The sequence below is a fragment of the Saccostrea cucullata genome, unplaced genomic scaffold (genome assembly GCF_032062105.1).
Source record: "Saccostrea cucullata isolate Sc308-1 unplaced genomic scaffold, CSIRO_AGI_Scuc_v1 ctg435, whole genome shotgun sequence".
Taxonomy (NCBI): Eukaryota; Metazoa; Mollusca; class Bivalvia; order Ostreida; family Ostreidae; genus Saccostrea; species Saccostrea cuccullata.
The window spans coordinates 14,843-27,416 of NW_026921569.1; the positions used below are offsets into that span (position 1 = coordinate 14,843).

At 33.0% G+C, this 12,574-nt stretch overlaps 1 protein-coding gene across 1 annotated transcript in view; it reads left to right on the top strand.

Moving 5' to 3' along the window:
- The first annotated feature begins 4,813 nt into the window (after positions 1-4,813).
- LOC134260368 (uncharacterized) overlaps positions 4,814-12,574 on the top strand; it is a 60,979-nt gene continuing 53,218 nt past the window's right edge. Inside the window, exons 1-2 of the mRNA XM_062742940.1 lie at positions 4,814-4,901; positions 7,835-7,889. Coding sequence (XP_062598924.1) covers positions 4,874-4,901; positions 7,835-7,889 — 83 coding nt within the window. The 5' untranslated portion in view covers positions 4,814-4,873. The remainder of the gene's footprint in view (positions 4,902-7,834; positions 7,890-12,574) is intronic.

Genomic DNA, 12,574 nt, shown 5'->3' on the forward strand with positions numbered 1-12,574 from the left:
CAAACAAGATTTTATTGTTCCTAGGTGTAGGTTAGAACTATTTAGAAACTCATTCCTACCTGACGCTACAAAACAATAGAATTTATTAAAAACAGAAATACGAGAGAAGCCGTCTCAGTCAAAACATTTTGAAAAACTTGAGAACAAAAATTGATATTCCACCACCATACTTTTCTTTTGGCAAACGATACACAAATATTCATACCAAATTACGACAATACTGTATACTTAACCATGATCAAAATAAACGAAATATTGTAAGTAGTCCATTATGTTTTTGTGGAAAAAATGAAGATGTGTATCTTTTTTTTTTCAAGCACAAATTTTTCTAATGCTAGAAGTACTCTTTTAATCATTTGTTCATGCTTGATTTGGTTTCTATTAATATTAATATATTTTGGAGATATATGGAGAATGCTTATATAGGCTATGCCTGCTGCCCAATCCATTTATGTATTTTACATAATAAAATATGTTCAAATCAAATTAATATATTATTATGCGGTGATATTTATTTGCCTTTGCAGATAAATAACAGTATTTTTGTGCTGTTCATAAATTTATTGACGAAACATGTAGATTTTCTAAATGATGTATTACATTATATTGTATCTATTTATTTATGTATCAATTGTATTATTTTTTTTCTTTTTGCATGACATATTGTATTTTATCTCATACGTGTTGGTGATACAGGCCGTTGGATAAACTTATGCTTTATCAACGGGTAGATGCTTTATCAATAGCACTTCCGGTTTTGACACGAACCCTCGCTTCAAGATTTTATTTTATTGAAACTTTTATTTGTGAAAATTGTTGCCCTTATAAAATGAATGATAAAGGGTAGCAATATCGTTAAAAGCAAGATGTCAAAGAAGTGTCTTATTTTATCAAGGAATCCGTTGGCTATTTGAAGACAGATGTTACCCCCCCCCCCCTCTTAGATCGTTTTCGGAGAAAGTAAAGCCTACATGTACCAGTTAAGTTGTTGTTATAAGACTCCTTTGACATCTTTAACAATGCTTTCTTATATTATACTACGTATGCCTACCTAGTAATGTAGGTGTAACTTACCATGGATCAGCAAACAATCTAGACAAAGTCTAGGACCCTAGCCTTGCCTAGCACGATTTGTACTGCCATCGTAAAAAGAGTTGATTTTCACGATCCCCATAGTCCTAACAACTTTCAGTCAGAAGTTCGTTTGATGTAAAGCTCCATCAATTTTCACATGATGTTTTCAAAGACACAGATAGCAAATATTCTAAATTTTGAACTCGATCTACTTTCTCTCGACGCATGTAAACATCAACGGTGCTACGTCATCAAGTTATACGTCATCAATTTGATTTTGGTAGTCATTCATGTAGTTTCGCAGGGGAAGTCTCAAAGTTTTGTTAAAACGAAAGTCGTATGAGATAAATAGAACATCTATTATAATTGTGTGATTTGATATTGGCTTTATCCAACTCGTTGAAATGGTGTATATTCGCTCGGCAAGCCTCGCGAATATATATACCATTTCAACTTGTTGGATAAAGCCAATATCAAATCACACAATATAGATATCCTCTATATATAAGGAGAGGAATTCACTAATTTATTTAAAACCTGTTTCCAATCGTTTGGATTGATATCAATAAAATATTTTCAAAACATAACTTGCAAGAGTTTTCATTGAAAACAGCGCTTTAGTTTTATTTCAGGTAATTAAAAAAGCCCTCTAGAGGGTATTAATTCCGGAATGTTGCGCTTGTCTGAGTTGGGTTTTAATTGTGACACATTAATATTCGGAATAGGAGGGTGGGGGGGCACTATATCACTTTATTGATCGATTAAAACAAGATGTACATGTAATAGCCATTTATAATGGCTTCTGGGATATTATACAAAATATACAGAAACACAAAGAACTTCTAAATTATTACACCAGTTTTTTTTCCGTTTTTTCTTTTTTTGAAATATGGGTGCTTTGGAGGATCTTTGAGATGTACGTTCTCCCTTCCTAAATCCATACCACCCCCCCCCCAATTTTGTAGGTTTCTAGGTGGAAATCAAACACTTACGAGGGGTCATCAAAAAGTTCGTGGACTAGCCCCATAAAATTAAAACCGCTTTAGGTACATCAATGAATTTTAAAATACCTAGTTAGCATCATCTTTTCAATCTAAAGAATAAACCATAAATCATAAATTTTAATTTTTAATAAACTAGTAATGTTTTTGTAGGCAATGGTATGTCCAGGCGGCGCAACCTCGAACACGACGTTTTTGCGAACTATGTGTAACTGAGAAAAACTCTTTTGATATGAACATTTGACATCCAAAAATCGTGTTATTTCGGGTATGTGTCGGGACACAATCATGTCATAAAATATGAAATTTTAACTTCTTTCTGGAAGTTCTATGAAATTTTATCGTGAATTATACAACGAATGTCCAAACAAATGAGGCCTTGAAAATGACGTCAAAAGGGGGAGGAGTTTCCTTTTCCAACATTCTATAAAGTTTTGCCCCTGGAAAAATTGGTAAATATCTTAAGAAATGTTTAAACTGGCTACAGAGAAATAATATGCAGCCAGATTACTTGTCTTTTTAATGTCAAAATAAGATTCAGAGAGAAAGGGATGCTTAGTTCATGTCGATATGTAGTCAAGGTGTGAAAATCAATTACGTCAAAAAATGACCTTGATCATGTGTTGTAGATATTGAACTCCCAAAAGCAAAATATGCCGGCACAATCAAGCGAAGATATTCCCCAATGTATAAATCCATTCGGAATATTATATTCATTGAATGACATAGTAAAGACATATAAATAAGGCGGGTTTAAGTCCTTACTCAGCTCCAGGGAATCTCATCAAAAAAAGTGTACGAGGTCTAAGTAAACATTGAAAAAACAATGACGTTGTCGGATGAAAATAAACGACGACAGGGCCGGGTGATCGCATAATGTCGATTTTATTTTATAATAATTTGGCAAATAATGAACGTATCAGGCTAAATTTTCAACATTTCTTTATTTTGTGTTGTTTTATGTACAATATAAATTTTGAAAGCACGTACTACATAGTACTAATTTTATAGCCTCAATCCACGAACTTTGTGATAACCCCTTGTAAAAATAAACTGATTAACTGATTAAGGAAGCCTACTCGTCTATGAACACGGAAAAAGTCATATTAAAGAATAACTTCTTTTTTTAAAATCTCTCTCTCTCTCTCTCTCTCTCTCTCTCTCTCTCTCTCTCTCTCGCTCCCCGTGCTTTTAAAGGTACAGTAGATACTTAGTGCATATAATGGTGTACAGAATTTTTTTTGCGATGTCATTACATTTTGTCCAATTTTATATTCCATTACGCTATTAAAATACTTGGCAGAAAAAATTCGATGCTGATTAATTGCCAATGTATATGTAAACAGAGACATATCTTTTTTTTAAAAAGTTGATTGCTTTTCGACGGAATTTTTATCGGAGCTACAGCCACGTGGTTTACTGATTTTTTTTGTATTCACAAGATACATATTACCTGTGAAAAAGGAATCTTTGTGTCACGGGGGAATGTTTTAAAAATATTTTCCATTTTCCGTTGATTTCTTTAGTGAAAGAAAAGTTTTAGCAAAATTTTAGAGTTATTTCCCTTTTTTTTTTCAAATAAGTAATGTTTTATGAAAACCCATATAATTACTTATGAAAATTTACAAAAAAAAATATCGAATATGTTAACTTTTGAAAAATGACTTAAAGGTAGTCGGGAGAAAAATACTATCATTTGCAGTTCTTTGTTCATATTACTAAGGTATCAAACAGTATACTTGTTTATAGTTTAATTGTTTTAAATCAACATTTCGCAAGGACTGCTCTTTGTTAACCGATTGTATTTTAATGAAGGTCACGACTGGCCTTACCGAATGCAGTGGATGTTTCCTCCACTATGGCACCAGATCAAAATTCTGATCTTTTGGGAAAACTGATCTCCTGTGTTCTCAATTTGAAAATACAACTTTAAGCTTAATAAGTTGGCCTTTTTATTTATATACGCAATCATTTTTTTCTACTTTAACCTAAGTAATATCAATACTTTAAATTTGACATTTAATAACAAATACTAGTATTTTCAATAAATTGCAATATTTTTACAAAAATTTATCATATCTAAGTTTTGGTGCCGGTGTTGCTTAATTCGGAAAAGTGTCGCCTGTTGTTGAAAAAACCCATATTATGTGTATTCATTAAATACAGATCTACTTATATACAACGCATTCGCAAGATAAAGATCAACTATATATATGCTTCAAAACATTATCTGACTAAATTATGAATTTATATGCTTATATACCAGAAAAATGGTTGTCCATGCTTAATATTTTTAGTTCAATACACAGGGATTCTTTTTCAGTCTGGGAAACAAGATTAAGTATCTTTGTTCATAGATGCAATTGTATAACGGTGTTTCGTTGATGTTTCGGGGGTCCGTGTTTGCTCTGCTCTGCTCTTGTTTTGTATTGTTTTATGGACTTACAGATTGTATACTGTTCGTTATCTCCATATCCTTCCTTTGAAAGGCGAGCAATTTCCTTATCTGTTTCATAATGGTCAATAGCTACATAAACATTATTGTTTTATTAAGTAACCACTTGAGTAACATAATACAAATATTGTAAAACAAAATCTTCTCGTCATCCCTGTTCATAATATTTAGACAGTTAGCAATACAGATACATGTATTTGTAGTAAACTCAGGAACATTCCAAGAGGTTTTTAAAACTTAGTAACAGGACAAGTATTCTATATATTTACAGTGACACAATTAACTTAATCAATATTTATATATAAGAAAATTCTAACCAGGAAGCTGTTTATTTAGAGAGAAAATGACAAAATGGAAGCATGTTGTTGAATGTAAGTAAATGCATGTATTTCTGCTATTAGAGAACACAAAACACGTAACGAACAAATATCTGTTTTACGAACTGTAAACTTGTTTACTTTGTGATTACCTGTGTAACTGACGAAACGTACGGACCAATCACTCGTATAGAAGTATTTAAATTTACACAGGATCTTTTTATTTTGTATTACATGTAATGTTATGTACATACAAACATGTATACATATAAAATTGAATTGTAATATACGAATGTTCATTTTTGATAAAGGAAACTGTTGATTTTAAATGTACAGATACAGTGAAATTTTCTGTGTCCACTATAAAGTTCCTGCTGAGACTCCGTTTGCGGGATGTAAATCTCATGTGATGTTCCATCTATGGCACCCAATACGTTTTGCATGTTGTTCCAGTGAGCACTCATGGATAACCATTTTGCTGCTGTTGGCCAGCGAATTTCTGAAGCCAGTATGTCCCACAACATAAACCATGTTCTCTTCAAAATGTAGCCTACACTAGATGTACTTGCTCCGAAGCATAGAGAAAGCAATGGATAAGTTCGTTTCTGCCTAAGCCGTATTAATGTCATTAAAACTCTATTTTCTGAATTTATTAACTGCCCATTTCTCATGTTTCCATGCAACTCAACGTATAAGAAAAGTCTATTCATTAATTCTAGAAATGAATCAATCGTCTCACCACTCAGTATCCAGAACTCAAAGGGCCTCGATCTTAGGTCTCGGTAAGTACCCCAGCAGGTCCAGGACAAGCCCTGGTGGGGTCCAGAGGAGAAACCACCGGAAACTAAAGGATTCTAACAAATTAGAGTGTTTTTCCCTGTTAATTTTAAGATAATCCAATTAAAAAAAAAATCAAATGGGGGGGGGGGGGCGCGTCCGGCGCGCCGGTGCTGGATCCGCCTTTGATAATTACAAAATGAATATGAAGCGAGTGATGGTATTCATAAACTAGTAATACGGTTAATATCGTCGAGTTACGTTCCTTTGTTGGGTGTTAGGTGTTCTCTATTAGATCAATATTTTACACAATTCTCAATTTTTGATAAAATTGCCAAGTGGGTTGAAGAAATACATGAATCAATTAAGAGGTTTAAGATGACACGGGCATATGGATAACACATCTTTAATTTGTTGTTTGTTTGTCTATTGTTTAACGTCCCTCGAGAAAATATATTACTCATATGAAGACGTCATCATTTGCCGGTGGAGAGCTGCAAATTTTGCCGTATATGTAGCACTCAGGGCCATTGAATAGTGAGGGATCTTTATCGTGCCAACACCACCTGGGACCTCAGTTTATGTTGAGGAAATCGTGAATTCTGAATCTTTTTGCTGCTTCCGTACATCTTCAGGAAGTCTCAGAATATATGCTGAAATATATTGTTTGGAGATAACGAACAATATTCATATTTTAAAATTATGTTTAATATAACGCTATCATAATGAATATAATTACAGAACATCAATTTTAATAATTGCATATACGCGTCGCCGGTAAAACTGTTTGCAACCATTAAATCAGCATTAACGGTCGCAAATACCAAATAAGAAGATAGTTAGTCCCTAATTTCAATTCATGAAAAAGTTTCTGGCAAGTTCTTTGTCTTCATAAACCGTGTACAAACTATTATAAGCTTCTGCAGAGGAATTTTCAAGATATACGTTTAACTTTACAGCCGTTCGTTTCTCGTTTAAGACTGAGTCAGCCATTTGTTGTCATGAGTGATCTACTTAATGAGGTCATTTTCACATTGTGACGTCACAATCACTTGGCAAAATATTCCATAACATATGCTCTGTGTAGAACATGTGTGCCAAATTTTATTCGGATCTGAATTGTGGTTTTGTAAATATAGAGATTTTTTATCACCCCATGTATGCGTCTCAATAAATGTTTCACAAATGAAATTACAAATAATATAAAAGTAACATACTGCATGTAACTTTTATCCATTTAATATTTATTCAATTGGAATTATAAAACAGGAAACTTTATTTGTGAAGTGGCAGGTATGGATAGATACATCCTGGCATGCCAGGGATCTTTAGTCAATACGTTGCCGTTAAACGCTTGGTATATTTCAATAAATATCCTTGGCTTGCTTTTCTTATTGAAAATACGAATAAATTTAAATGTTTTAATAATAGTCAGATTTAGTTGGCGATTGATTGAGAGGTAAGAAAGCTTTTCAATTTTCCTGAAAGACGTAGGTACAGTTTTTCCACGAATATTGAAAGAAATATTAGTATGTCAAGAGTCTAACAGCAACGTTAACGTGACGACTCAGGACCCATGGTTTGCGAGGATGGGTAGGGATCAATATATCTTAGTATGTGCTTCATTTTCACTGAATTTATAGAAACAAAAGAAAACCAAAACCCAAACTTCTATAACTAAACCATAATGTCTTAAATAAAGTTTTAGTTTATCACTAGTTTTACATGTATTATATTGTTCCCAGAAAAATTCAGCCAGAATATGAAATATACACATTGAGCACGCTCTCCTAGTTGTATTCTTGCTAGAAATAATATTGGTGAAATAAATATGTTTGATTCTATACTTTAAATCTAAAAGACTCTGCATTACACCGATGCGTTCAAGCTTTTCGATCATATTCATACACGTTCATACACGTTCAATGTAATAGCATGTGTTCATTTATTTTGTAATTGAATAGTCCACTTTGTTGTTTGAAATATCCAATGTTCAGTTGAAAATATAAAATATTGACAAGTGCATTACTAGAAATGCCCTGCCATGCAGACCGTGTATATATATAAAAATAGTTTCAGCTAAGTTTTTTTTATATATGTCATGGATTTGGGGGAGGGAGTTACTAAGCAGACTGGCTTCATACCTAACCTATTTACCAAAAAGCATTACATTATAAATTCATAGTTTAATAACATGTATTAAATTTCAGGGTTCCTTAAATCTCTGATTTTGCATTATGGTTGCTCAGCATACAACATAAACAGGTATGTATAAAAGTTTAAAGCAAGTAATATCAATTATAATTAAATGTGATAAGTATTATTCATATTCTCCTGGCTCTTTGTGGAAAAAATCTGAATAAGGGATTTAAAAAACACAATTATCTCTTCTGAATATTAAGTTAAAATCATAAATTGTTGGAGAAGAAAACTTTGGAATAAAAAAAAATTATGAGAAATAATAAAAGAATAATACATTAAGTAGATTGACAAAATCTATGAGTAAGGCAATTTTTAGTCTGTCATTCGGCAGAAGACACACAAAAATACTATAGTTGATAGCCGAATGAATGAAACTAATGTGAATAATGGTGTAGTTATATCAGACTTGAATACTTATTGAAAAAAAAAATACTCATGCATGCAAACGTTACTGAAATTTAAATTTTGCTAATTCTGAAAACTCCTTGCTAAATTATAAGGGATGGCTCTTTTCGTATGCCGTGGATGACACGAATTAAAATGAAGATACTGATGCGTGTCTGTTGGCTTGTAATAGATATCTGTCTAAATGACATCGTTTTCCTTAATTACCATGATGTCCAGAAATGGAATTCTATCTGTACTTTCCTCCGCTGTAAATCTTATATCAGGATTAAGTTCATTCAGTAATGTTTTAAAGGTAGACAATTTGTTGTCGCTGTATTTCCAAACAATAAAACAATCGTCCAGATATTTTTTCCAGTTATAAGTAATGTAAAGTTTCCCCTCTTCGTTGAACTGCTCTTCCATTTTCTTATACATTTTTTCTTCTAAGTATTCTAATGTGGCATATGTAGGAGCTATTTTTGTGCCCATAGCCGTTCCTTTTATTTGTTTAAAATGTTTTCCATTAAACGTGAATGTATTATTAGATAGTACTATTTCTGTTGCTTCTGATATAAAATCTTTTGTAAATCTGCCGTTAATTTTGTCGGGATTTTCACTTATCCAGGAATCCACGGCTTCTAGTCCTAGGGAACTTGATATATTGCTGTACAAGTTTATTACACCCAGTGTAACGAGTTTACTGTTATTTTCCACTTTCTCGGGTAAATGACGTAGAAAATCAAAGTCATCTCGTACATAACTTTTGACTCCAGAACATAACGGTTTTAGAAGAATTACTGAGTCTCTGTGTTGGTGCCGATGGCCCACCTACTATTAGTCAAAATGTGAGATCTTCTGAATAAGGAGAGATTATGTATTCCGAGCACTTGGACTTGATAGCCTCTTTTATATGTCTAGATTTACGAATCTTTTGCAGTCCATAAAAACTACTTTCACTGTATTCATAATTTATTAAGAAGTCTTCCTCTTTCTTTGTTAGACTTGATGTAGTTTTATTTTGTTTCAAAAGATTCTTAATTTTTGCATTGTTTTTTTTCGTTGTTGTTTGGAATTTCTTCGTAGTACTCCGTATTCGATAGCATGTTCATTATATGAACTTTATAAAAATTAGAATCCATGATTACAATTGCGCCACCTTTGTCCGCTTCTTTTATAACAATAGATTCATCACTCGACAATGATTGAAGTGCATTCTTCTCTTCTTTTGTTAGATTCCATTTTATTTTTGGTTTTGTTTTTATTCAGCGGCAAAGTATTTAATGTCTCACAAACAACATCTAGAATTTCGTTTCGTCCTTTCTTAGGGTTAAGGTGAGATTTGTTGCGTACGAGGTCTTCTTCCTCTTCTGAATCTGAATCACTCTCGTTTTCTTTATTGAAATATTCAGCTAGCCTCATTTTCTTGTTGTCCCCCGCTTGAAAAGTGGGGGATATTAATTTGGGTTTGTCCGTCCGTCCGTCTTTCTGTCTGTCTTTAATCGTGTAGGTCACAGTCAAGGTCATAAGGTCATTGACCATGAAGTCATTTAAAAGATTAATACCAATGTTTATCCTTTGTTTAGTGCGATTATTCATTAACTATCAAGAGCATGTATTTAAATAAATGTGTCGCGTTTTTATGTGCAGGCTACATCTAATTTACAATGAGATGCCTCATAAAATCGTACTTTCGCAAGGGCATACACTTAATAGATCTTAACCATGTTTTGAATATAAATAAAGGATATGTTCCTTAACTTGAAAAGTGCTGCTGCTTTCTTTAAATCGAGGGCGTGATTTTATAAGTACCCAAAATATTTGGTAAAAGTCAAACATATTTCGACATTGGCTTATTTACCTGAAAATTTAACTATTAAAACGCAAATTCTATTCAAAGCAGCAGCACTTTTCAGAAACTACAAAGTATGCAGAAACAATTAATAGTTTGAATTTTTAATTTCAACTAGGGTATGCCCTTGCGATATTGAAATTTGTTCATGACCTACATTCAGTACACGAACTGTGCATTCTTCACGTGACTGTCCATCGATTGGACTAAACTTCATACAGTACAGAGTGGACTATACTATGCTATTTCCATAAGTATTTGAGTTCTGTGATAATAAAACAGCTTAATTAAAATAAATTCAGTTTTAAGAAGACCCCCCTTTCTGCACGTCTATTTTCCGTTGATTTCTCATACATGTAGTAGGCCTTAACAGAGCTGCGAAGATTTTGTTCTTATGCAATGTAATTTTATACCAAAACTCCCTAGGACCTCTCTCACCTCTTTCAAAGTGCCCCGCTCCGTTTGTTTCATTAGTATTTATAGTATTATATGTCGCTATTTTTAGCAGAGGGGCATGAGGAGAGTTATTGCGCATAAAACAGGTTCTCGGCGGACTTTATGTTCTTATTACATCTCTTAGAACTGTTTAATAAAGGCTAAATAAATCAAACACCATGGATTGTGAAAAATTTTGACAATACCGAACATGAATATATACATGTATGTGATTTCACTTCTGCATATACTTGATGCTATGTAAAGAGACTCCGTGGTCCAGTGGTATGTTTCTCGCTTCCCATGTGAGAGGTCCCAAGTTCAATTCCCGGGCGGACCACTTTTTTTCTTAGAAATACTTTATTTTTTTTTACTAAATAATAGTTATTCAGCACGCAAAATAAACAATTTACGAGGTCTAGCTTGTACAAACTCATAAAATCATCTTTACAGTGTGATAAATATTCCGTATAAAAAGAATCTACTATACACATAATAAAGAATAAGCAATTAAATCTTTATATCCATAATGGTATATTTTATTTGTTTCAGCATACATGCATGTATACATTTAATAATTCGACAAATTCAGTGAGGGGGATATGACTCTCCCCCCTCCCCCTGAACTGCGCATGTTTTACTTTTTCCTTAAGCGGGGGACACAAATGCTCTGAATTAGCTTGTATATTCTTTAATATCGGTCCTTAATTCTTGATTATTACTATGAGGCGTAGGAGTGAATTTTAAACCTTTGGATCACAGATGTATCTCCGAGTCACTTAAAGGTCTGTTTGAAAGGTTGATAACTTTTAGGGTCAACGTTTTTTGTTGTAGGTTTAGAATTCAAGTCTTGTTCCGCACCTTTCGTCGTGTATTCATTGGGTGGTGTTAGTGCTTCTTGTACTTGTTTTACCAGTCCTGAAATAAGTTGTTTGCCCCTTGGTTGGGTTTGCCGCCCCCTAAAAAATAGTTTCTGGCTTTTTTTTCTATGTATGTCACACGGTTAGTTTTGTACATGTTGAGTGAATAGCCTTTAGATTGAAGATAATATATTTCGTCCCTTGAAGATATTTTTCCATATGTTCTAGGGTTCTGAATTGCTTTGAATGGAATACTTTGTTTGTGGATCTTTGGTTTACTAAACATTTGCTTTTTCTGAGTGTTGTATTTTCGCGAACTTGTCACCGTTGGTAGAGTGTTTTGTGTATCATATCTCGGTGGGTCGTTTCTAACGGCATCTGCATAATTTCTACGTGGCATTGCGTTGGCTTTTCTACTTTGTTGTTTTTTAACTCTTTTGTGCTTTGTAGGTTCCTTTCCATACTTATTCTCGTAATCTAACAGCCAAGCTTCCTTATATCGCCATTTGTTGAACGATTTCTGTTCTTCTCTTGTACAATCTGATTCCCACATTTTTAGAAGAATTTCGAGTACTTTACCTGATGCTTTGTTCCTTATTTCTTTTTCCATTTGTGAATCGAAATCAATTCTTGAAGCTTCCTTTTGTAATGCCAATTCATTAATTTCTCTTGGTAATAACTGCGTTGGGGATTGAATTGAGCTTACCTCGATTTCGGTGAAAACAGCCTTCAATATAGTTTCCTCTTCATCCAAAAGTGTAGGTACTTGATTGTGAACAGGTGGGATTTGACTGCATACATCAATTAAATTCTCCAGCAGATTATTTGTAATATCCGTTTTGTTTATCATTAAATCAATTTTCTCAATCAGTTCTGAAAATTGTTCATTTCGTTCAAATTCTTTCTCCCTCTGAGTAGTACTCCGTGTTTCCATCTCGATCACTGGTAATGTATAGATAAATCCAAGAAAAATCACAGTGGTCGGTGATAAATATGAAAATTATTTTAAATAAATAAAAACACAGAGAACGAGTAAAACATAAGCGCCTTCATTTCTTCTTCATGATGTTTTACAAAATACTCATGGTATATATAAATTCATTTAAGGTATATCGCTTTTTTTAGTATGTTTAGATGCAAAATCCAAGGATTGGTAATTTTTAATTAATATGAATTTTTTTTGAAAGAGTATTCATGCAGTGTAATTTGAATAGTTT